The sequence below is a fragment of the Zootoca vivipara genome, chromosome 7 (genome assembly GCF_965207765.1).
Source record: "Zootoca vivipara chromosome 7, rZooViv2.hap1.1, whole genome shotgun sequence".
In the NCBI taxonomy this organism is placed as follows: Eukaryota; Metazoa; Chordata; class Lepidosauria; order Squamata; family Lacertidae; genus Zootoca; species Zootoca vivipara.
The window spans coordinates 46986132-47012684 of NC_142590.1; the positions used below are offsets into that span (position 1 = coordinate 46986132).

Genomic DNA, 26553 nt, shown 5'->3' on the forward strand with positions numbered 1-26553 from the left:
ACAATTACATATATACCTCTTCCCTCAATGGCTCCTTCAGGCCACACTTTTCAGAGAGCCATTTTATAGCATTTAGAGACGGGAGAAAAATCTCAAAATTATCTAAACTACGGTTACATCAAACCTGTCTAAAACTAATTTGATGGAAGTTTAGTCAATTGATTTTTAAAAGAACCTATGTGCTACGATTGGATTAGGGGAGGATTAATGGATAAACGCCTTAAATGCAGATCAATGCGCATTTATTGATTCAGCCAAATAGAAAGTGTGAGGAAGAATAACTGGCAGAAGACAGTAATGCAAATAGTGAAGGAAGGTGAGCTGTTGAGCTTGATTTGCAATCACTTAAATATGTTTAATAATATGCTGAATAATAAAACTACGTTTGTTGTAATTAAACTTATTCATTGTAACTTTATTGATTTATTGAAAGGATGCAGTCACTCTTTCCCATTATACTTTGAACTGGGAACCTCTGGTTTAAGAGCTCCCTACAAACCAGGATCTAACCCAATCCTAACTTCTAGGGCAGTGGTGTCCAAACTTTGGACATGCCTGTTCTAGGGAATCCTTAAAACCAGAGTTTTCCAGTTCAGGCCACTTGGAAAAGAGTGGTTTAATAAATCTCTACTGTAGCTAGATGTGCTCAGCCTTCCTATTGATTTATGCATCCACAAACCAGCAAGCTGCAGTGGCTTGCTGCGCCACAAGACTTTCTAAGAACCCGTAGAGAACATGGGAGTGTAAAGCTGCTTTTGCTTTAATTTTTGTGAGGCGCCTTGCATTAGGTTCTGGGGGAAAGACAGACAGGCCATCAATCAATCCATCTCACTTGGGGGTTCTTTGGTTAAAGGGGGTGGTGGTATTTATGTTAGTTTGTGGCACCTATTTTCATAGATCTATTCATGGTTGGCATCTGGCTTGTCCTTTTCCACAAATTATAAATATCAGTTACACCTGTGATACTGTGTTCCTATATCGGTTTTATTAATTGTACTGTTTTAAACTGGTGCAGTGTCTCTCCTTTCTCACTCTAGTTCCGTTTGGCTGCCCCATTTTCAGTTTGCAAGCCAAACCTTCCTGCTCTCCTCTACTGTACTATAGAGGCACAAATTCCTTCATTTCTACAGGTTTGCTTGAGTGGTATCTTCTCCATGTGCAGAGGCACGTGGCAGTCAGCCTGGGATCATTTATACTTCAGGTTACAGAATCTCGTTCTCCTACAAAATATATGTCCTTCCTCATTTGTTGCACCGGGGGGGGGGATGGGATTGCTGTTCAAAGAATCAGTTTTTCTGCACCAAGTTATGACTATAAGTAATCTTTGCCCTTGATAAGTTAAGGAAATACACAAGGATCATCTGATCTGCATAAATATATCCGCACTATATATTGAGATCATTCAAATGTTAAAAGAGATTCTGCAATTATTTGCTTATTTTGCATAATTTATTCTATTCCTGCAAGCTATGCAAAGCTTTTAAATGCTGCTCCTTGACTGCTAGAAATTCCACACAGCCCAACTGTGCCCTGTGAGATTTTATCCTGCACTGTTTACACTTCTTTTTTGCAAGCTCATTTTCCACAGGCAAAAAAGAAAAAGCTTAAAAGCTTTTTTTTTAATTAAAAAAGGTGGGGAAGGAGGTGAAATTCTTTCAATGCCAGAATGAGAAATGCAGATTAATTGCTTGAGCATAGCAATTACAAAAATGCACATGAACTGGGTGACCTGGTAATCTGACTCCTTGCCCAGCTTCAATCTTGATCCTTATTTGACTGAAAACAGAAGGCTGGATAAATTCAACCAAGGCCCATCGACATTATAGACTGACACCTACCTAATTAATTTTATTTATTTAAATGTATAGCCCTGCCTTTCTCCAATGCAGCCCACAAGGCTCACAGCATAAATTAAAACGGACACAACTAAAAACATGCAATAAATAGAAATATTTAAAAAACAAATAAGGAACCCTATTAAAAACAGCTCTGAAAAAGCTTAAATCCATCCCTGATCTAAAGTGTCCATAAGCCCTCTTCGTTGCTTATGTGCATTTGATATGATTTGTGTTTTTCCCTTCCCCATATAGAGCCTTGCATGGCTCCAGAATCAGAATCCGGCTTGGAACATTAGAGAGGGAGAGCCATTTTGGTGTGCAGAATGGGACTCTGGCAAACCTCTGACATTTGGGGGCCATGGATGAAAGAACCTATTAGGCTACAATCCACTACATACAAGACCAGCAGAGGGAAGCCCCACAAGATACATTATTCTTCCAACGCTGCCAAGGCCACCCCAGAGCTACAATTCATTCTGATCTCTCTATATGGAAGCAGCCATCCCACCTGGAAACAGAGACTAGCACACCCCGCGCTCGGGGGGCCTGCGTCAATTCCCCTTCCAAGTTGGTGGGCAGGTGCTGATGGCGCTCACAGAAGGACCGCACGTGGTTGCACAGAGTAAGCAGAAAGCTTGTGATGTCTATCTCCTGCAAGAGCTCCTCACAGTAATCCATGGCTATGAGCAGATCGGGGCAGCTAATGCTGTGACCCTGTTGTAGGCTCTGGAACAGCCCTGCAAAGAATCAGAGGATCAAAGAGCTAGCTGGTCCTGCAGATTCACCCAGAACTACAGCAACATGGTAAGCAGCAGAAACGATGAACCTGGGGGTGGGGGAGCAGAATAACACAGCAGGTTTTGATAGTAGAGGTTCACTCTAAGTATGGGGAATTGCAAGCTTGCCGCAGCTGCATGGCAGCGCCTAGGCCCTCTTCCTGGTGTTCCAGAAGGAAGTCAGGCCCAGAGGGGTAACAGAAAAGTCAGCTTCCTCCCACTCTGGGGACAGCAACCCAACCTGGGTATACCTATCCTTTACCTTTCACATAGCACTGATGGGAATGCTCTTGCAGCAAGGTACAGAAACTCAGCAATTCCTTGTGCTTGGCATCTAGCCAGGGAGTGCTGGTGGGGCGCTCCACTGACTGGCTTCTGGAAGACAAAATCATCCAATGTTGACTATCTAGATTCTAAGACAAGGCCCACATTCCTCCCTCACCTTAGTTTTCCCTCCAGATCTCGCACTCTCTTAAGGCTCTGGCAATACTAGTGCTTGGCCTAACATACATGAGCTTATACATATCCCTGCCCAAATGGCTGGAAACTGAGTAGTGATTGCCTCTGTACAACCTCGAAGGCCAAGATCTGCCCAGCAGGTGCAGAGGTGCTGTCGGGTTTCCTGTGCCCCTGAGCTCACCTGAAAAAGATGTCCCGCAGAGGCTTATCTACCCTGGGGCTGTTCATCTGTTCCCGCAGCAGCTCCAAGGAGCAGCTGTAGACATAGACAGGGCAGCGGGCTCGGCAGCTCTCGCCCAGGTCAAGCTGAGATGTCTGGCGGCTGAAGGAGATACGCCCTTCTCTTCTTGGCACTGTGTCTGGGTCTCCCGAGTCCTGGCCAATTTCTGTAGACGGGATACATCTTGGAGGATGAGAAGCAGCCTCAAGCTCACAGCTCAAACAAGGAGGAAATGATGCTCTTTCTATGCACCTTGCGTGACTCAGAGCAGCACAGTTGAAATGTGCACCCTTTCCTCTGCCTCAAGGCACTTCAGGTAGTGCTTTACTTCCCCCCTGCCCTTTTGCAACAAAAGGGCATGTGCTCTGCATGCAGAAGGTATTAATGGATTCCCAGTTTTAAAAATGATATTGTGGGCAGGTGGTAGGAAAGACTTCTGCTGGTGACTTCCTGGAGAGCTGCTGGCAGGCACAAGAAACATAGACTGACGTTCCCCAGCCTGGTGCCCTCCAGATGTTGTTTGACTACAATCAGCCCCAGCCCGCACATGTAAACATCCCCAATGTCCTCTGGGGTGCGGTAGGGTCTTCACCCAACCCGCTCCAGCAAGTCTCCATCAGGGTTCAAGAGAGACTGACATAAACATGCACATCTTCCCAATGATACGCTTGTGTATGGATCTTAAATTATTAAATATACCCTATTCAAGTTTGCGCCCTTGGCTAAAAGTGTATGATTCTGAACACCTATAACCAGAACCTAATGCAATCTCCATTATCTCCTTCACCTCCCATCTGATTCCAAACACAAGAGACTGCCTGTGGTGCAAGGAAGCCCCAAACAAGGTTGGTACCATTGGCTGGTGTAACACTGACGGTTGGAAGCACCCCTGCAGTCTCCAGCTCCTTTTCTCCTTGGGAAAGTGTTGGTTCCTGCTCTTTGGAAGATTTATCTGTCCCATGAGCCATCAACCTCTGTATGTCTGGAAAAGATGGTAAGAGTTTATTGCACATTATCTGCTGTCATTGCACCCAGCTTCATTCATGGGATATATAGCAACCAACATAGTCAGATCATCACATCTGCCGTAATCTTCCTACTGTACCACACAAGAAAGGAATCAGGTGGTAGATGAACAATTCAGCATCTTGTTCTCTTAAAGAAAACAAAGCAACAAGCTTCTAGTCCTTAAAGAGTGAGAATTTAAACCTGTAGCAGGATTCAGCATCCCTTGGCACAGCCTACAGAATATTGGCGAGCATCTGTCTCATCTCTGTATGACTTCATTTCCTCAGGCAGGTGTCCCATTCCCTTTCTGATACAGTTTCCCTTACCTGGAAATGTAGCTGGTAGGAAGGTGAGGAAAAGATGCTGTGGATTTACCAGCTTGGCATAGCATCGCCACTGGGGGAAGAGGTCCTCAGGTGCTGGTAAGATCTCATCTTTTGACGCCTCTGTATTGTTTGGAGCCTAAGACAATAAAGACTAATTGAACATGGGCCACAGCATTTTGACATAGGAACCCTGCTCCTCACCCAGATTTAACAAGCAAAGTGTGTTGACACACATTTTTGGTAGCAAAGGGAGATAACTCTGTCGTCAGCCATTCACATAGCCCTTTAGATCCAAAAACAATGACTGATCGAGACAGAACTGTTACAACTCATTCAAGCCACTGGAGCAGATTCGGTTGCCTACTCACTGCTGCCCATGTGCACTGAGATCACCCCAAGAAAGATCTCCATCAAAAGAGCAGAGCAGAGGTAAGCTCTCAAGTTCAGGGGGCTCTCTGGGGTCTGGCATCCTTGGCAGTTTGATACAGAGGTCAAGGGGATGCTGTACCTGGTGTGGAACCGCAGAGGTAGCCCTGTCTTTGCTGCCAATGGAATGGTAGGTGTTGGTTGGATCCCGACGTTCAGGGAGCACAGAGGCCTTGGGAGGCTCTGTTGAGAGGGACGCAAAATGGTCAGAAGTCATCAGGGGAATGGAGAAAGGCAGAGACAGCTGCATGCATGTCCTCTTACCTTGGACCACTGGGAGCATAAATGGGGGTGGGTGGCCATCTCTGTCCCGCTGCAGCACCTGCTCCATGAAGGTTACATGATCTGTGCCAGATAGCATGATCTCCCTGTCGCTGAGGTCATGCTGGAGGCAGCCATGGAAGAGGCTGAGGAGCATTTCATTGGGCAAGAAGGAAGAGTCCTTTGCGATCCCATCATCCTCTATTACAGGTGAAAAACCAAAAATTCGAGCAAACCAATTTTTCTGTTGCCCCAGCCTAGTACACCCATCCACTGTGCGTGCAGGTCTGACAGCTTCATGGGACTAAGTCAGACAAGAGCAGGGGTCCCCAGACTACGGCCCCTGGGCCGGATGCGGCCCAATTGGCCTCCCAATCCGGCCCGCGACGACCCCCGCCGCCCGCTGCCCGCTCTTACGGCGCGCAGCGCGGCGGCGATCTTCCAAATCGGAAAAAATCGCCGAAAATCCTTTGTGCGCATGCGTATGGGCCTCTCCCGATCCAGAAGAGGTCATTTCCGGTGCACTTCCGAGTTGGGGGAGGTGCACTTCTGGGTCGGGGAGGCCCATACGCACAAGCGATTTTCGGCGTTTTTTTTTGACCGGGAAGCGCGCCAGTGCGCCAGTAAGTATGTGTGCGCATGCGCACGGGCGCGCACTCCCCCGCCCTCTGCCCCGCTGCGCGCGCACTCCCCTGCCCTCCGGCCCGCTGCGTGGTCGGCGCGTCAGGCACCGGCCCAAAGCCCGGTAAGTCTGGGGACCCCTGGACAAGAGCATCCAACCTCCCTGGCCCAGCTTAAAGCAATAGGAATGGGGTTTGTAAGGAGTTCCAGTGATTCAAAAAGAAGATCCCTTCCTACTGCTTCATTACATCTCATGTTAAATGGCAGATATGCCAAGAAGAGTTTTTTTAAAAAAAGAGGGACCAGGTCTCCTACACCATATGACTGGAAGACATATACAGACAACAACCGTTTTGCACGCATTCAAAGCACGCATGGCAGTGCATGCATGCATCACTGTGACCCCGGAGGTGGCAGGAAAAGGAGGCAGAATAAGGCAAGGGCGGGGGCATAACAGGGCAGGCTTAGACGTGCTCCACCATCGTGTGCAATGACCCAGAATGCAACCCCCACACAAATTGGGGGTTGCCTATATATAAGTGTATATACTTATACATATTATGTTGTGTGGTCACGAAGAGTCGGACACGACTAAACGACTAAACAACAACAAATACAGTGGTACCTCGCAAGACGAAATGCCCTGCAAGACGAATTTTTCGCAAGACGAATGCATCTTGCGATCTGATGGTGACTCGCAAGACGAATTTGTTTTGCGAAAATCCATAGGAATGCATTGAAATTTAATTAATGCGTTCCTATGGGCAAAAAAAGAAATTTCAATGCATTCCTATGGGAAACCGCGATTCGCAAGATGAATTTTTTGCAAAACGAATTGACTCGCGGAACTAATTAAATTTGTCTTGCGAGGCACCACTGTACATATATGTAAAAAAATGTATATACTGATGATTGTAAGGAAAATACCCTCAAAGTGTTTTACAAACCCAGAAGTGCAGACTGTGGTAATTCAGAAGAAAGGTACACATAGCCTGCATTGCCCAGAGGCACTCCTTGTTAACACACTTTGGCTATTCTGGAGACAAGAAGCACTGAGCCCTGGCCATGCCCTTCCCCTGGAGAAATGTGCAAAAGTTTCAGGCCTAAGTTGACTTACCTCCTGTCAGCATCAGGAAGGACATTTCAATCTGCTGACACTTTGGCAATAGCTTCATGAGGTCAAACTGGAATGGTATTTCATGTACCCGGGAGCCGCTTCCAGCACCACAACCTACAGCAAAAAGCAGGAGTATAATCTCTGTCAAGCCACAGGAACAGCCCCATCTTGAAATGCCCAGAAAGCACATGCTAGGAGAATCACCTTCGGCAGTACCGGTAGTGGGCCTTGGATCACATGCGGGGAAGATCCAGTCCTTGTTCTGGCACAGCTGGCTGATATACTCAAAGGCAAGCATGGTATGGATGCACATTAGATCTCGAGGGAAAAGCTGGAAGAGGGATCTGAAGTAAGACACAGGGCTTGGCAACACAAAGACTTTCCCAATTCAGAAATACCACTCTGTTAAGACACAGAGATGCCAAGGATAAACTTGGACCAGGTATACAAACCTTGTCCATATATACTCCAATGGGAGTAAAATTCATGTTCAGATAATTATTTGGTGAGAAAAATCCTAGTGGGGAAAAAGCAACTCCTCCCCAAGGAGGAGCAGGTAGTGTCTTCACAACAAACAATAATGGTGGCTGGATAGATCATCATGACAGAGGCTCCTCACCTATAAAGCATTTGGACAGCCCCCTTTCTGGCCCCCAAGACCAAAAGCCAGGAAATACCAGCTGTCAGTCATGGTCCCTTCAAGGCAATGGTCCCAGAGGTTGCCTTCCCTTTCCCTCACCACCAAAGGAACGTACCGCTTTGGGAATTTTCTGGTAAGACAGGCCATGTAAGTGCCGCAAGCTGTCTGATGCACTATTCACACAGCCACTTTGTGGTTCCACCCAGCACTCTGTAACAAGGTTCAGCTCCATGTCCACCTCAATAGCTTCCACCTCTGTATCATTGTCATCATCTGTGGAGAAACTGGAGAGCAAGCGAAACATCATAAGCATGGCTTGAGCACCAGTGAGTGCTCCTCACACTTCCTTGGCTTCTGCTTATTATTTGCCTGAATCCCCAAAGTATTGGATTGTCCAGGGACTAGGTCTTTCCCACCATCTGATGAGCATACCTGGCCAGGCCACTGCGCCTAAGCAAAGTCAACATTTAGCCTGTCTTGTGATGCTACTAGCCACAATGGCTGTGTCCTGCTCTCATTGCCAGACGTGGTATGTCACTGAGTACCAGTTGCGGGGATCCACAAGTGGGGCGAGCACTACTGCCCTTGTGTGCCTTCCCATAGGCATCTGGTTGGTCACTGTAAGAACCTTTGGCCTGATCCCTCAGAGCTCTTGTGTTCTTAAGGGGCATAAATGGGCCTTTGTGGAAAGGAAACTAGGCTGAACTAGGTTGTGCGAAGGGCTGACAAAGTTTTTCCTCCTAGGTAGCCGAAAGGGAGCTATACACCCAGACGGAATAATCTTTAACGTTAAGGATAGACGCATGGAGTCTGCACTTCTCAGAATGCCTCATCAAGGTAAATGCCTCACAAGTTTCCCAGCTCTCTCTGGATCCTAGACTAGGCACCCACAAAAAGGAGGTCACATTCTTTGGCTTGGCACCAGGGACATGAAAGCAAGTACGCCTCAAAGATTTTTAAATCCTACGTAGCCTTGTAGTACTTGTAATATTAATACAAGAAATACCGCACCAAGGGAACACTCAGTGGTGTGGCACATCTACTAAGTACCGTACTGTATTTGTTGTGCAGGTGTTATGCATTCTTCTTATTCTGTTCAGCTGACTTCCGCCCCCCACATTTTTGCTGGACAACTATAAGGCATGGAGTGCTGTTCAAAGGGATACTGAGGCAAGTTAATCAACTTCCAGTTAGAAGACAGAGCCAGCGATTCTTTCCCCTGGTTCTTTACATGTACTTTGGAAAACTCTGGGTTCTGGATAAGCACTGCCAATAAAGGCCGTGGAAGAGCTGGCTTCCAAGCCCAGACACACTGGGGCAGTGTTCATGCCTACATACAGTGGTACCTCTAGTTATGAACTTAATTCATTCTGGAGGTCCGTTCTTAACCTGAAACTGTTCTTAACTAGAGGCATGCTTTCGCTAATGGGGCTTCTTGCTGCCGCTGCGCCGCTGGCACACGATTTCCCTTCTCATCCTGGGGCAAAGTTCTCAACTCGAAGTAACTCTTCCAGGTTAGCAGAGTTTGTAACCTGAAGCGTTTGTAACCTGAGGCATTTGTAACTCAAGGTACCACTGTACTTATTTTGGGGAGCACCATCTGGGGTGCCACCAAGACACTTAGCAGAGAAAGCCTTTGAGCTCTCACAACGCGATGCTTGCAACCTGTCTGGGTAGGAAGGACACCCAGGCACTCCCAACCAGAAGCCCCCCTGCCGCTGTAAGCAGCGGCAGACCAGAAGCAAAGGGTAATGTTTGACATTTGGCAGTTTAATCCACACCCCTGACGTCTCCTGGGGACCCTCCACCTGCACCCAGAAGTCCCTGTTCCTCCTGCAAGCTGTCTGTAGTGGCAGGACTTCTTCCATGACCCCAGGGTTGGCAACCCCTTACCCTCACCTGTCTTTGGTTGAAGTGGAATGTGGAGGGAACAGCACGTATTGGACAATGCAGCTGTGCTTCTCACTGCCGCTCTCTCTTGAGGAGTCACTCTGTGGAAGAACAACCTACGTGAGACTATCCTGCTGCTGCATCACCTCTCTCCTAAGGCACGCCTGAGGCTAGGAAAGAAGCAGCCAAGCAGCACAACTTGCCAACACCTGGCCCAGCCCACACACTCTCTGGGCTCAATGTTTCTTTTGGTTTTGGCTTTCCATGGAGGAGGGGCTAGACCAGGCATCCCCAAACTTCGGCCCTCCAGATGTTTTGGACTACAATTCCCATCTTCCCCAACCACTGGTCCTGTTAGCTAGGGATCATGGGAGTTGTAGGCCAAAACATCTGGAGGGCCGCAGTTTGGGGGTGCCTGCGCTAGACAGAACAGAACTGGGAGGATGTTCATCAGGCAAATCTTATCAGGCAAACTATCTCACCCTCCCTGCCCCTCCCTGAGCTATAAAACTGGGAAACTCTCATTCCCTTCCACAGAGGCCGTGGGAGAAGCGTCAGCTGCATGCCATTTCCACCTGCTGACCTTCTTTATTATGGGTAGACTAGCCTTTTGGGGGCTGGGGGCCATGGCATCATAGCCCACAGAAGCAGTCCATGTTTTAAATGACAAATGGGGGGGGGGCTTGAAGCACCATAAAAATCTCGGGGTGGGGGGTGGGCCAGATGTGGCCTGCAGGTCACGGTGCAGCCATCCTTGTAAACAGGACCAACAGGAAAACTCCTCAGAGAATGGCACATAAAATAGGTTTCGACATGTCAGGGTCAGGGAGTTAACACAGGTGCATTAGGCCTGGCCACAGGTGTCTCTGCATCCACCCCGTGCCACCCACAGATTGAAATCAGCCCTTGCTGGCAGTACGATGATGTGGCAACACTGGAGGCAAGAGGGAGGGTATCATACCAAAGGGGAAGAGCAAACCATGTTTACCTTCATGGGCAACTCCAGCACCATACTGATAATTCCATCGCCGCTGGATGCAAAGCGAAAGCCCTCGGCCAGATGAACCCTGCACATCCCAGAGGAAAATTAGGGCAGGTTACCAGGTTCTTACAACACCCTCACCTGTGTATGCCTCACACTCCAACACTTCGTAGTCTCTCCCAAAATAATGCAACACCCCCCCCCCCCAATCTATCAGACACTGGCAGAAATAACCTAAGTAGGGCAACTATCCTTCACCTCCGCAGCTATTTGGATGGGATCCGATTCAGTCTTTGCAATGAGATGGGCACTTACTCTGTGAGAGTGGACAGCAGCTGCGCCACGGCTGTGATGGGCACTGTGGGTACCAGCCCCGATTGCACGCACCAGATCCAGCGCTGGTGGTAGAAGTAGCGAGACAAGGAAGCCAGGGTGGAGGAAGCTGTGCGGTTGGCCACCATGGTGAGAGGGCCAGACATGGGGGGATTCTCTACAGGCAGGAGGCATGGAACACGATAGTCAGAGGGCAACTTCTCATATCTAGGAAGTGAAGAGAGAGGAAGTGAACATGACTACAGCTGCGAGGTTGTCGTGTTCGTACTGGCCCCATGGAGAACACTTTTGAGACACCAGTGAGTCATCTCTGCACCTTCTCAGCCCGAAGTCCACCACACAAGCCCACCCCAGTGTGCAGAAAAAAGGCTTGTGTGCACAATGGCAAAGACATCACAAAAGAACACACAATATATTAAGAGAATTTCCTGCAGGCACAAAATTTCCATTTTAATTAAGAAATTTATGTAGGCTTTGGGGTTTTTTTTGGGGGGGGGGGCATATAATCAGCACTGCTTCTTAAATTCCACAAAGAATTGGAGGTTTTTTAAAAAAGTAAAAACAAATTAAAAACCACAGATTGCATAACACAGGAGAGGGGAGGCATGGGTAATAGGACTGTGGAACCTGTAGGAAAAAAGGATTGGCAAATATGGGAAAGTTGAAGTGGGTTGTTGTTGTTTTTGAAGGATTAAAAACAAGCCCAGAAGCCTAATCCGATGAGCCTTTCATGCTCAACTTCCATTAAACATTTCAGCTTTCCCACCAAAAATTAATTGTCTAGGGGGGAAAAACATGTTTTTAAAGTGAAAAGATTCCCAGAATTACAAAGCATACTCTGCTTTGTTTACCACACCTGCCTGCAACCTTTGCAGCCCTAAGCAGGAAGGGTGTCAAATTCCCACAGCCCAAGCTGGCTAGTCCCCCTCTCTCATAATGTTAAAGAACCCAGGGTTCTCCACCAAGCCTGAAGGGCGGAAGATTCAGTACCTTTACACGCAACAGGCAATTAAGTTACATAATCTGCTGCCACAAAATGTGGGACCGGACACAAAATTGGTTGGCTTCAAAAGACGATAAGGTAAATTAATGGAGGATAACAGCTATTTAGTACTAAACAACAGGATCAGAGGCAGCATGCCTCTGCACAGCCGCTGCTGGGCCACAACAGCGAGAGAGCGCTGCTGTGCTCATATCCTACTTGTGCTTTTCCCCATAGGCATTAGGCGGGTCCCTGTGGGAAATAGCTTGCTAACCTGGACCAACAAGTAGTTAACATGGCGTCCTCCAGATATTTTGGACTACAACTCCAATGACTCCTGACCATTGGGCATACTGACTGGGGTAAGGGGTGATGGGAGCTGTAGCCCCAAACATCAGGTTAGCTACCCCTGAAGGCTTTTGGGGTCCAGTCCAACTTCCGATACTCACAACCTCCACAGTGGCCAAATCATATGCCAGGGTCTGCCTGCTCCAGGCCTAATGAAGCTCTAAGGTAGCGAATGTTCTGCATGTCCTGTCCCTGTTACCTAATCAGGAGCTTCTCTAGAGGCTTGCGCAGCACAATAAGGCAAGGCCTGTCTGAGAGGGTTGGCTGGGCCCCAGGCACAGGAGGAGATTTCGATGGGGAGCTGCTGCCAAGGGCCTTCCGCTTCACTTTTGGCGTTGCCTCTTTGCTCTGGACTCTGTGGGGGAAGCGCAGCTGAAGGATACGATCTCTTAATTCTTCTTCTATCTGTTGGGAGAGAAGTAGATGGGCACAAACACTGGAGCAGAACATTTGGCTGCCCCTTACATACGAACAGCTGTTGTTGTGGAACCTGATTCCCTCATACCTCCTTGGGTCCTGCTGTTCTCTCTGTAGAAGCTGCAACTCTGGCCCCAAAATCCCCCAGGTGCACTGGTCTGTTTTTGTCAGCAATGTTACCTGATATCCCAAAAACTAAGACATCAGCCCCACGAGGGAATTCCCCATGGAAGCCTCTTTACTTAAAGCAGCCCAGAAAGAGACAACAGCCTGCCTCTTAGATGTCCATCAAGACCTGGATCAGAAATACCATATGCCTAGCCAATTTGAGACGAGTTTGCTGCATTACTGGAGGAGAGAGTGGGAGAGATGGGCCCTCCAGCTAGAATCATAGAATCATAGAATTGTAGAGTTGGAAGAGACCACAAGGGCCATCCAGTCCAACCCCCTGCCAAGCAGGAAACACCATCAAAGGTAGCTTTGCCCACCAACCGCACTATTATTTAGGTCTAGAAACAAGACTTCTAAATCTATGAAGCCCAAGGAGGACTTCAGATGCTGTTGAATGTACAGGAGCACATATTGCTGCTTGGTAGTGCTGAAGGCTTTACTTCCCCCCAAAAAATATCCACTGAACCGATTCTTGCTGTGTAAATGCATTTTCCTGCAGTTTTGCTAAATGCTTACTATGACCCGAGGAAATCTAGTACTCACTTTGTTCCTGATCTTAGCAAGCGTCCCAATGGGGAACCCCAGACGAAGGACCATGCAGGGAGCTTTGGAAATGATCCGCACCACATAGAATGAAAAAGGAGGCTGATCCTCGGAACTGCAGAATGGAGAACGGCAAACAGCAGGTGGAACGAGCATCAACACAAGCACCGACAACTTTTTCTCTGGAGCTACAACTCCTCTACCTTAACCCCCAATCTAAGGCACTGACCTTACACAACATCTCACCCCCAGCTGCCCCACCCCTTTATTAATGCCTTACCTGCGCATGAGCTTGACGTAGGAGTAGCCTTCCACAAGCACAAAGCTACTCCAGTCACGCAGCAAGGAAGTCAGCGCCGAGTGCGAGATGCGGCACTGAATAGTGCTGTAGCGGCCATTGTTGCCTGGGGTGTGCAAATGCTTTGGGACTGGCCTGGGAAGTACATCAAAGGGTTACTATTCATGGTCCACAGGACAGACTACTGCAGGGGTGTCAAACTCAAATTCATCGGGGGCCGCATCAGCAGTTTGGTCACCCTCAAAGGGCCGGTTGTATCTGTATGTGTCCACTCTTTATTATCATAAATTATTGTCACTGCATTCAATTATTACTTTTTTTGTAATAATGTAAGTAATAACTAGCTCTGAAAGCAGAAACATAGTCAGAATAATGGCAAGTAGATATTCAAATGGACAATTATTGTACAATTTATTGAAAAATGATTTTTGGTAACTGCACTGGGTGGTGGAGGCTCGCTAGGGTTTCATGCAGGACCTTTGCAGAGCTACTAGTACCTGGAGATGCTGGGGTCCTTCTGCATCCAGGACAGATGTTCTGCCAGTGAGCCACCACCCTCTGAGGTTGACTCACTGAAGCTGCTCTCCTGGCTCCAAGGTTTAAGGGCCAGAAGTATAAAGCAGCATCCTATGTTTCTGAGGAGAGGGAGAGGGAGAGGGAGAGGGAGAGGGAGAGGGAGAGGGAGAGGGAGAGGGAGAGGGAGAGGGAGAGGGAGAGGGAGGGAGGGAGGGAGGGAGGGAGGGAGGGAGGGAGGAAGGAAGGAAGGAAGGAAGGAAGGAAGGAAGGAAGGAAGAAAAGAGGGAGGGAGAGGGAGAGAGGAAGGAAGGAAGGAAAGAGGGGAGAGAAAGAAGAGTAGGAAATAAGAGAATAAAGAAGGAAAGAAAAAGAAAGAGGGAGAGAAGACGGAAAGGGAGAAAGAAGGAAGGAAGTAGAGGGAAAGAAAGAATAAGAATGAGGGAGAGGAAGAAAGTTGGGAAGGAAGGAAGGAAGGAAGGAAGGAAGGAAGGAAGGAAGGAAGGAAGGAAGGAAGGAAGGAAGGAAGAAAGAAAGAAAAGAGGGAGCAGGAGGGAGAGAGGAAGGAAAGAGGTGAGAGAAAGAAGAGTAGGAAAGAAGGAATAAAGAAGGAAAGAAAAAGAAAGAGGGAGAGAAGACAGAGATAAAGAAGGAAGGAAGGAGAGGGAAAGAAAGAATAAGAACGAGAGAGAGGAAGAAAGAAAGGGAAGGGGGGGGGTCGCCGCCTTGATTCAGCGCCAGAAAAGAGTGTGAAGGGACCCAGGGGCAAAAAGCATTTCCCCGGCCCCAGCTGTTTGTCGGCGCTTTGTTGGCGCGGCGCTTCAGCAGCAAGGTCCCACTGCTGGGTCCCGCTGGCTGGGGCGCTCGGCGGGCCACATGACGAGGTCTGGCGGGCCGGATTTGGCCCCCGGGCCTTGTGTTTGACACCCGTGGACTACTGGTTCCTCATCCTTATACTCTTGAGCAAAACACACATGTGAGAGCTCTCCCTCAGCCATTTGGATGCTATCAGTAAGAACAAGCAAAACCACAGGCTAAGTGTGGGTGGCACTGTAGGTTAAACCACAGAGCCTAGGGCTTGCTGATCAGAAGGTCGGCGGTTCGAATCCCCATGACGGGGTGAGCTCCCGTTGCTCGGTCCCAGCTCCTGCCTAGCTAGCAGTTCGAAAGCATGTCAAAGTGCAAGTAGATAAATAGGTACCGCTCCAGCGGGAAGGTAAACGGCGTTTCCGTGTGCTGCTCTGGTTCACCAGAAGCGGCTTTTTCATGCTGGTCACATGACCTGGAAGCTGTATGCCGGCTCCCTCGGCTAATAATGCGAGATGAGTGCTGCAACCCCAGAGTCGGTCACGACTGGACCTAATGGTCAGAGGTCCCTTTACCTTTACCTTTTAAGCTACCTGTGGGTGTTAGCAAGATTTGCACTGTGGCTGGGGTACTTCAGCTATCTCTATGCATGCTCCCCCAACCATGAGACACACAGGAAACCAGCATGCACATACATGTCATGCTCCAAGAGGATTACGATGCGGTGCATGTGCAGCCACTTCTGCCAGAAGTTGGCATCCATAGACAGAATGGGCTTCCAATAGGCTGCAAACTGTGAGTGGCAGGAGTCCGAGCTGCTGTGCTGCAACGACAATACCTAAAAGGGAGGGAAACAGTACTCTGTTGGTGCCTTTGCCTTTGGTTCTACAGCACATTCTGCCCCCCAAAGCCATCATGTTAGGTGGTTAAGCACAAGGTTGGTCAAATTATGCCATTCCCCTGAAACAGTTCAAAATCATCTTCATCAGAAGTTATAGACACCAAGGACAAACTCACAAATTGCTGCAATCACTATGCCTGGGTGCCATAATGAAACTACTTCCCTCTCCCCCCCCCAAATCTGCCCTGTTGTTTAGTCGTTTAGTCGTGTCCGACTCTTCGTGACCCCATGGACCATAGCACGCCAGGCACTCCTGTCTTGCACTGCCTCCCACAATTTGGTCAAACTCATGTTCGTAGCTTCGAGAACACTGTCCAACCATCTTGTCCTCTGTCGTCCCTAAGGGTTCCTTAAACTCTCTGGAGCAGATTTGGGGAGGGCACAGGACATATGTGCAGAGAGGAGAGGGGGAAGCCACATTCAGTTAACTGTAATCCTTTTGCTGATGGAAATAGTAGAATACCACCCTAAATTTCCTACTGAGAGAATATCCGGCACCCCATTTGTTTTTAACCAGCAATGAAAAGAGCAGGTCTGAGTGTTCACCTAAGACAGACCACATGAGGGCCTGACATTATATATGCAATGGTCAAAACGAACTGCAACAAGCTAGATTGCCAATGCATGGTACAGGAAATCAACGAGTGTACTTACTAAATGAAAATGCTACATATAAACAGAACAGTAAGTGCTAAGAATGGGCTGCGAGGTAAAACCTATAGGGGAAGCTGGACGAGAGGGCATGTGGAGATAGGTGGCTAGCATTAATATGAGAGATGAACAATGGCTCAGAAACTCAAGACAGCTGCCTTGAGCCCTCAAGAAGATCAAATAAAGATTAGCTTGCACTGCTAAATCAGGATGCCTTTACTTGTGTGTGGTCTTGGCATCCTGACATAACTTGTTATTGGCCATTACATTGGGGCAGATCGAAAGGGGCTTGTGCCTCAAAGGCAGATGTCTGACCTTATCTATGGGGTTCTTAATTTGACAGAGATTAGTCAACACCAAGAGACATAGGTGCCGTTCGCCTCCTAAGTTGCGTTCAAGGAAATGGACAGGATATAGTAGCCCTTTCAGGTGACTAATTTAACTTTGGAACTCTGTTTTTGAATCACAAGTGGCAATGAGGGGGAACAGCCTGGATTCCCCTTTCTTCTACCTCTGCAGAGCCACTTGACAGGAATGCCCCCTTTCGCCCTTGCCGTTTATGGTTATGGAAACTCCGACAAATTTTAATATGCAACAATAACAACATGGAAGGCCTAGGTGTAAATGGCAGAGAGCATATACTCAGCCTGTTTGCTGACAAGGAAAAGAGCATTTAAAAACAAACAGAAATTAGCTGTAAAGTTATTGCAAATAATAAGGTTAAAAGGATTCCGAGGAATAGGGTTTATCTTTTGGAATTTGCCCTACTGCAGTAGCCAAATACAAAGGCTACACAGAACAGCACATCAAGCAGCACAGTAAAGGACAGGCAAACAAGAACTGCATTATTTACCTAGTCAACCGATAATTTCCAGAATATTTGTTTGGTATTTGAATTCAGATTAGAATCAGGGGTAGGCAACCTAAGGCCCGTGGGCCGGACGCGGCCCAATTGCCTTCTCAATCCGGCGCGTGGGCGGTCCAGGAATCAGCATGTTTTTACATGAGTAGAATATATCCTTTTATTTAAAATGCATCTCTGGGTTATTTGTGGGGCATAGGAATTTGTTTATCTTTTCCCCCCAAAAAATAGTCCGGCCCACCACATGGTCTGAGGGACGGTGGACCGGCCCACAACTGAAAAAGGTTGCTGACCCCTGGATTAGATGCTCCTTCTGCAAGGTTTTGATAGATTAACCTACGCCTGCAACAGTCATTTTAATAAAGTTTACTGCTTGCAACCTGCTGTTGCACAAGAAGCAATGATTCTATATAGTCAAGAACCTACACACACACACAATCGTTAATTGATGGTCTTAAAAAATACACATCTATACAGGCTGGCTTGGGATAACTCAGAAGGGAATACCTAAGAAACAGTAGAACTGAACGTGTTCATGTAGTACCCTACCAAAGAGATACAACATAATTAAAATACAAAGCTGCAGAATATCGTCCACCCCTGAAAGTAGGATGAACAAAATACCTGTACTTCCCTCGACATGCAAATCAGCATAAGGGAGCCAACTCCAAGAGCTTGGCAGGCAAGCAGGCAGCTAAATTAGATATAAGAGCTGTGCCTCTATTATCTCAGTCAAGGATCAGAAACAGCAAACAACATACCGGTGTTGTGGATCCTGGAGGAAGGTAGAAGAGAGGCACTCCATTTCTAGTGCTTTCAGGGATTGTGAAGTGCTCTGGCGCACTGTCAAACGACTGTAGGTGAACCAGCATCTGGTCTGTTTGGTTGATGCTGAAAAGACAACGTCACCCCCACCGGTGACATTTACATTACACCAGTGCATTGTCAATGCTGATCTACCAGAGACAATTGCCATTTCCTGTTCATACTTTCCTTACAAGCAGCGATAACTCTTTTGCTCAAGTAATGAAATTGTCTTCTGTGCCCAGCCACTGTCCAGCACCACAGATAGAAAACAGTATGTTTAAGGGCAGCAGTAGAAGCACTGCTCCTTAGAGTAAATACACAGGTTCAAAGAAGATACTGCCCATGACGCCTTTGGGAAGGAGATACGGAGGGCCACCACCCCAGTAATGGGGCAGGGTCGCCAGCAGACTTACCTTTGCAAAGTGTTCCAGAAGCGGCGTATCACAGTTGTGCGGTACAGGCTGGTGATAGGTTTCCGCATGGTGCAGCTGATGTCGTGCAAAATGTCATAGCTGCCCTCCATAGTCACTTCCACCCATGTATTACGTTTAGAAGGGTCCAAGGGCCATGGGGCCACTGCCAAGTACTCAATTCTCATATTGTGCTTCCACAACAGAACTAACTTCACTTCTAGCTGAGTGCCACCTATAAGCATGTAGTAAGATTGAGAGAAACGGGTTATAGTCAGCATCCCATCTTGCCCCCATCCCCACTGCACTACGCCTTGAGATGGATGTACATGTATCATTTCTCGAAGAGGCACAGATTCAGGACCTTTAACAGAGCCGACTAAGATCAGGAGGCAAGCACTTGGTGCCTCAGTTTTCTTCTCATTATAGGGACACTTGGCAATGGAAACAATTTCTCGTTCATTTTAATCTCTCTTACTTTTATTCTGCATAAAATAAGATGCATTTGTCAAGTTGTTTCATGCTTTTGTTGCCCACTTTCTCTTTAGTATTACACCCTTTCAGCTTTTTTTTTAAAAAAAACACCACACAATTAAAGTGCTTTTCCGTGAAAGATAACATGCTCAATAATTTTACTTGGCTCATTCACCCCAGATTATAGCAACTATCTCGTTTTTTAGACCCCATGGGCCACAGACCACATAGGGAGAGTATAATATTTATTATTTCTACAGACTAACAATCCCAGTGCATTTGAGACAAATTGCATGTTTCTGAATCTAACACAGAAACATCCACTTATCTGCTGTGCATGCTTGAATTTCTTATTTATGCAGCTACATTTCGCAGCAAGTATTCCCTTGAAGAATACTTGGCCGCACAGCTCCAAATGTGCTGGGACTCTGGAATAAGAAGTTTCTATGCACTGCATGGCCTCCGTTGCATCAGGTTTCCGGTCTCTTTTTTAGCTTTCTACGTTTTATTCACACACTAACAGTCAAAAAAGCTCCATTGCATCCATATACATAATATATTAGTCAGAATATGACACGGCACAATATTTGATGATGAAAAGCTCAGCTCCTCGTCCCCTTTTTCTTTTCTTTTTAAAAAAAGATATTTCTAACATCTATGGAGACAAGATATTTTTCTTAACAGTAAAGCCCCCCACAAAACTAGAAAATGGGATTAAGAAAGGGATAGCGAATCTGCCTGTTGTCTTTGTCCATGGAGTTTTCTTGGCAGGGATACTGGAGTGGCTTGCCAGTTCCTTCTCCACGGACACGACTAAACGACTAAACAACAACAAGCGAATCTGCAGCCACCCAGATGTTGTTGTTCTATTACAACTCCTATCACTCTTGACCACTGGGGCTGAATGGATCTGGAGTCTACTGTCATCTGTAGGGCTACAGGTTCCCACAGCAGCTTTAAGCTGAGTACAGTGTGGGAGGGATGGGGAGAAGATATATACTGTTCCATCATGCTTACAAGCTTTTGCGCACTGATGGTGTGTAAACTGGCCCATCATCCATGAGCGCCCAATATTTATGCTGATTTATATGAAGTTCTTGGATACATGGATAGACAAACAAACAGAGCCAAGACATTCTGGCAAGCTTCACTGATGAGCTAGAATGTGAACCTGAGGTCACCACATTCAGACCCAATACTACATCCGTCCCACCACACTAGCTCTTAGGGGGCAGTAAGAAGACCCCTGACAGTACATGGTGGTCTTGAGCTATATTCTGGATTAGAGATGATGGGGAACATTTCAGTCCAAGGGCCATATTACCTTCGGGGCAGCTTTCCAGGGATCACACACTAGTGGTGGGTGGGGGACAGAAGCAAAAGCAGCAAATGCAAATTTTACCTTTGTACAGGAGGATAGTTCCTACACACATTCGTACACCCCCGCCCTATCCTTCATCCCAGTAAGCAGGAGGCACAATCAGAGTCCAAGGACACATTCCAGCCAGGTAAAACTCGAAAAACACTCAGCTGTGCAATGCAAGGCTATCGAGGGATGTGGCCAGAGGAAAGTCCTGAGGGCCAAAGGGAGGGGATTGGAGGACTCCGTTTGGCCCCCAGAACCTGCCCTGGGTATTGTCCGAGTGGGCATCAGATGAACACTGGCCACACTTCACAAAGCAGAGTAAGATTACTGGGAGTCACCTTTTGTGAGGTTGACCTCACGGATACTATAACCCTCTCGCAGCCGGACAGAGACGATACTGATAAGATCAGCATATATTTCCTTCTCCGCATGCTTCTTCCGCCTCATAGCCAAGGCAGGGTTGCTGCTTGCGGAAACAAGGTGTTCATTGAACAGCCTGTGCTGGGACACTGCAATGACAGTAGACAATTATGCTAGTTATTCCTACCCTTAACAGAAGGTCCCAAGGCACTTTGCAAGGGCCTCCAGCAGCTACTACAAAGAGTCAACCACACAACTGAAATGCTAAGGCTAGAAATCTAGGACGGAGACAAACTGTACTTGGTAGGATGCTTAAAATAACATGGTTAGAATTGACCACACTTTTCTTCTTTAAAAGGAGCAGAACGGAGAAGCCGTGAACTAGAGTGGACCATGGCATTAGTGGAGGAGCTAACCCTTTCCCACACTGCTATTTGCCCAGCACCCCACCCTCCCGCCACACACACAAAAGTAGTTGTATGTAAAGCACCATCAATGGGCATGTAGCAGCTTCAGGAGGGTAGAGGGGAAAGGGGAGAGAGAAAGAAGAGGCATTTCTGACAGAAAAACAGCATGATAGGAAAGACCCTCCCTCCTTAGACTGGGCTCCCCCACAGCTGCTTCTGATTAATAGAGAAGTGGCCAGTCCCAAGCAAGCTATTTAAAAAGCAGCTCATTATTTGGTCCAAGTGTTATTTTAATGTTATTGCTGACTACTCATTAACTATACTTTTCCTGATTTAAAATATATGTTTTATATATTTCCATGTTGTTGGTAGCTTACTTGGGAGCTCTTAAATATACAGTGGTACCTTGGTTTAAGAACAGCTTAGTTTATGAACAACTTGAATTAAGAACGCTGCAAACCCAGTAGTAGATGTTTTGCTTTGTGAACTTTGCCTTGGAATAAGAACATGTTTCGCTTCCTGTTGAGTGTGTTCCATTTGTAAATCGAGTCCCCTGCTACTATGGGAAAGCACGCCTTGGTTTAAGAATGCTTTGGTTTAAGAACGGACTTCTGGAATGGATTAGGTTCGTAAACCAAGGGACCACTGTATTTGAAAACAACTAAATAGGTTTGTTCTCACCGGTGCTGCGAGAGAGAGGTTTCTCCATTCTACTGAAAATAGTATTTGGTTACAGAAACTTGAAGTAGGGACTGACAAACCGTTCTCACCCTCAATAAAATAGGATGGGGCACATTTCGCTGCAACCACGTGGTTTACACCTCCCATTTTAAAAGTAACCTCACGAGAAGCAGACTTGTGGGCTTGATACGGAGACCCAAAACATTTTACAAGTAAGCTTAAGCAGGTACAAATGCAAATACTGGGGAAACTCAAGTTGTTTTCATTGCAATGCTTTCCTGTGTGCATGAAAGGAAAATGCCATTGAGAAACCAGCAGCAAACATGGCAGAAAAGGTGGATCATCTTTCCTCATTCTGTGTGAAGCCATCATTGTCCACAGGAATGCTATCCTGGGATTGAAAGCTGGTTCTGAGGGGGTGTCCTGTGAGGATGTAAAAGTGATGGTTGAGTGGGACACTATAATACTCATTTAATTTGAAGAGGAAGGCTTCTAGTCTTACTTTAACGACCAGCAGTATGAGAAAGAATGTTAAATTGCGAGGATCAGGTCACAAAACCTGATGTGTGACTGATGGCAATAGTCTGACTACTTTGCTGATACTAAGAAGCTCTGAGATTAGTCAGTGCTTGAATGGGAGACAATTAGGGAACACCATTAGACCTGATCTGGTAGCAAGTATGTATTATGGGCTTAAGTTGACCTTACTGGGGATGGGACCACACGGAAATTAGGGAGACTGACAAAATGAATATATACAGAGCATGTGGACAAAAAATATACTCCTGTAATGCAGACCTCTTCAGCATCAGCTGAACCTTAGGATATTTAATGGAGGGCCTGCCAACAATTTGGTCACCAACTGATTGTCATCTAATAATTTATCAGAAGTGGGTGTTCCCTGTGATAGCACTGACCCTCTGTGGATTTCCCTCCCAGTATGGCAGACACCACATTTGATGTGCTTCAAATGAAGATTCATCTGTTCTGACAAGGTTTCCTCAACCCTCAAGATGTTTTTAAAAGTGTGCTGCTACATTTCTGCTTTACTAAGATTTCACTATATTATATGGTGCTGTTGCATTTCAGATGTGATATGTCTATGGTTTTATTATTATATACAAATACACACACACACACAAATTATATTAAATATTAAGTGCTATATAAATGTATGAAACTGAAAAAAGGTCTATGAAACAAAACCGTGCTGTTTTGTTTGGTTCTAGGCCAACTGTTTTTTAAAAAATGAGGCAAAGAATAGCTGAGAGCTGCCACAGTCCTGCTTATTCTTCCTTCAATCGCATGCAAAATCCATCACACTCACTATCTTGCAAAGGTGGCCTACTATGCATTCACACATCTCAAACATGCTCAAGGTTCTTGGGCCTTTCGCACTAGTGAAGACAGATAAGATTTCGCAGTAGTGAAGACAGAGAAGTAGTATTTCTGAATTCCATGCAGAATAAGCTCACCACAGTAATACTCAGGGTTCAGCGATTCCCCGCTGCGCAGAAAGGAGTATAGCAGAAAAGCTTTGTGGTAGACATTCAGGTCCAAACCAGAAGGCTCCACCTCAGGACAAGTGGAGAGGTATGTACCAAATGTTGCCATGGCAATGAACTTCATGAGCTCCACATTGGGAACGTGACCAAAACTGCAATCGTAAGAGTAGACTCCACCCACCTGGGGAAAGAAAATCACATACAAGCACTGACACTTTCCCCCTGGAACAGCTCTTGCCACCTATATTTGTAATGAACTCAATTTCAACCCATCCTGCCGAAGTGTATGCCAAATTTCTAAACTTCAATGATTGTTCAAAACAATGTTTTCCAGGAGAAAGGTGTATAGGTGAACTCATTCTTCAACAGTACATAGGCTGAACAATAGGTGCCAAGACTGGCTGGTGTGGAGGAGCTGTGCTGTGCCACTGCCCTTCCAAGACACCAAGTGGTGTCGCTGCCACTTACTGGGATACAGCAGCGTCAAGGCGGCAGTCCGGTTGAAGCTTCATGGACACACCTGCAAAGTTATCTAGGGTGTCTCTGCAGGTCTAAACCATGACGCAGTCCCGCCCTACTAAGCAACATCTACCTAGCTGTCAGGCCACCGCCCCATCCATTCTTAATTTTTTTTCAGCGTTAAACAAACAGAAATCCCTCTGCTCAGTGCTTTCCCCCCCAGGGGGTACTCAAGGGTACACAGGACCATCACCTCTTTTTTCCCTTGCTAAAAAGTGTGGCACTTACTGTAACAACTTCACGGTGATTACCTGTACCTATTTTTCAGGGGGGGGGACACTGGTCTCCCCATGTTCTACCATATATTGGGTAAGATTAACAGCATATTAAAAAAATCAAGAGTTGACAAAAAAAAAACTGTTTTCTTACTTAGGCTTTTCTTTTCAGTAGCTAGGTGTGCAAGCCTATACATGCCGGCTCAAAAGCAAGCCCAATATACAGTATTTCAAATGGGATCTGCTTTCAGGCAAGTGCAGGACTACAACTGGGACTTAATCCTAGGTAAGGATTATAGAATTGTACGCAATTATAGAATTTCAACCTCAGCTATCACACAATTGCGTGCCACAAAAATCCACCTGGAATAAGTGTTTCGGCCAGATTTCTAGGCAGCATTATTAGAAGTCCCAGTTCACCTCCTAGCAGGCATTGGGAAAGCAGGTAAATCCAGAAATGCATGAGGAAACTGTGCCAAGAGTTATGTAGCAAAGGTGGAGATTCCTGGAATGCTGGGCACCACAGGCAACAGCCTTGTTTTCCCCTGAAGGCTGGCTGGGTCAGATCGGATCACAGCGCATGCACAATAAAGAACTAATGTGCCTGTCACCAGCACACTTCCACAGCACCTGAACAAAGGAACAGGCCACAGTCCCACTGCGCAGTTGGTTGAGCAGAGTCTCACAGACTGCTACATCTGGGACACTGGTGACACCATCTGTGATCACGATAATCCCTGCAAACAAACAAATATTAACAGTAGATGGGAGAGGGCAGGCATTCTAAAAGGAATCTAAGAGTTAAATCCCAAGGGAGACATTCAATTGATGGATACTTTAATTCTAGAGGAAGCATGCAGTAGCTTCCTCAGACTCACAAGAGGATGTATTCTGTTTTTTTTAAAAATCATTCCAAGAAAGACCCACAAAATGCATATGTGACAATTCTGAAAAAAGAAAGGAAAAGTTCTACCTTTCCCCAGGTAGACTGAAAGCTCTAAGAAAAGTTTTAGATAGCACCTAGGGAGCAGCCCGAGGCAAGACGATCAAGCAGGAAAGTCTGCTGTAGTGGGAACAACCTTGAGTTTCAGAGAAAGAAAGGCCAGGACTCAAAACCTCATGATGTAATAACCCTCAAAAAGTGGATCACCTTTTCAGTCTTGTATACTCTTGGGCAGAGCCAGGCTAAGGCTCCTCTCAGCTCCCTTGGCTCATTCACATGTAACAGATGGCTTTGAAACTTCTACAACCCGCCCCCTCCATGCTTTTCCTAGCAATCCCACCTTCAGGAAGACCTTTAAACTAACCTGCACTGGAGTTGGATGGCAGCAGCTGAAGTGCCAGAATCCCCTGCCGAATCATAGTGACAAGTCCAACGTCAGCAGTGACCATAGAGACGCCCAGTTTCCTCCCAGAGGGCTCCTGGGGGTCACAAAGATGTTCCTGGTTAAGGGAGGACAGGTCCACCTGCAACAAGACAAGTTCTTATGAGCTAAAACTGTGAGCCTTCCCTTCGCTCACCTGCAAGTGCCCAAAGGCCTCTCCTCCAAGTCCTGAGCAAAGCCCATTTTCCCCTGCTCTCTGCACACTTGGGCTCAACAAGTGCCTCTTGCACTTCTGGTGGACTCAGGCTCATAAAGTGAATGGAAAAGAAGGCTCAGGACCACCTTTGCTTAGCATCGTATGAAGTGAAATTCCCTGATGTTCTAATCCACAGTCCCCAAAGCAGAGGGGAGTTTGGTCTATACCAAAGTGTGCCCGAGGGTAGTTGTAGGGAGAAGCAAGTTTTGAATCAAATCAATCAAGTGTTCCTTCACAGCGGGATTGTTTTGAGCAACTTCTGACAGCCCCAACCTGTATTGTTAGTATCCACAGTTACTTTCAGGTTTCTTGTTGCAAGATTTCTGCAGGGAAACAATAGCATCAGCAAAAACCTGAAAACCCATCCCAACACACATGATAGCCCTCAGACAGGCACACAAGTTTTTTTTTCATTTGGGAAATAATAAGAGTCATCTACTTTTGCCAGTTGCTGGTGTCAGCAGATGCTTCAACAGTTTCAGGCACAGCCTCTGCCTGAGGCTAACAGCACTAACAACTCCACATCCCATCCTACTAAGTTTCAGTTACGTTGATCCTGTGCTTAGAAAGAGCTCTCTCTGCTTTCAAAGCAATTGCTCCAGAAGCCACAGGGCGAAGCTACCTCTGTATGCAACTTGTAAGCCAGCTCAAAAAATGAGGGTGGGTGGAGGTGTTGCATCTGCCTGCAGCACAGAAGAACGAGAGAACAGTTAGGTCATGTGCTCATGGAGAGGATTCAAGGTACCTTTAACAACAACAACAACAAAATTTGCGGTTGCTCTCAGGATCTTATCAAAAATCCCTTCTTGCTTTTTAATTCCTCTTCACACACATGCAG

General features: G+C 46.7%; 1 protein-coding gene across 6 annotated transcripts in view; it reads right to left on the minus strand.

Moving 5' to 3' along the window:
* The window catches only part of SZT2 (SZT2 subunit of KICSTOR complex), a 76112-nt gene that overhangs the window by 34657 nt on the left and 14902 nt on the right, over positions 1-26553 (minus strand). For 5 of the 6 annotated variants that reach the window (XM_060276974.2, XM_088673324.1, XM_060276973.2 and 2 more), the window contains 23 exons: positions 25442-25601; positions 24765-24871; positions 23371-23581; positions 20786-20956; positions 18611-18842; positions 18152-18281; positions 15672-15814; positions 13639-13791; positions 13359-13473; positions 12427-12632; positions 10880-11104; positions 10571-10649; positions 9592-9683; positions 7808-7976; positions 7257-7383; positions 7053-7166; positions 5318-5515; positions 5136-5236; positions 4628-4763; positions 4147-4275; positions 3255-3459; positions 2877-2989; positions 2347-2575 (listed from right to left, as the gene is read on the minus strand). In XM_060276974.2, coding sequence (XP_060132957.2) covers positions 2347-2575; positions 2877-2989; positions 3255-3459; positions 4147-4275; positions 4628-4763; positions 5136-5236; positions 5318-5515; positions 7053-7166; positions 7257-7383; positions 7808-7976; positions 9592-9683; positions 10571-10649; positions 10880-11104; positions 12427-12632; positions 13359-13473; positions 13639-13791; positions 15672-15814; positions 18152-18281; positions 18611-18842; positions 20786-20956; positions 23371-23581; positions 24765-24871; positions 25442-25601 — 3545 coding nt within the window. The remainder of the gene's footprint in view (positions 1-2346; positions 2576-2876; positions 2990-3254; positions 3460-4146; positions 4276-4627; positions 4764-5135; positions 5237-5317; positions 5516-7052; positions 7167-7256; positions 7384-7807; positions 7977-9591; positions 9684-10570; positions 10650-10879; positions 11105-12426; positions 12633-13358; positions 13474-13638; positions 13792-15671; positions 15815-18151; positions 18282-18610; positions 18843-20785; positions 20957-23370; positions 23582-24764; positions 24872-25441; positions 25602-26553) is intronic. The other variant, XM_088673325.1, reaches the window with a different exon arrangement.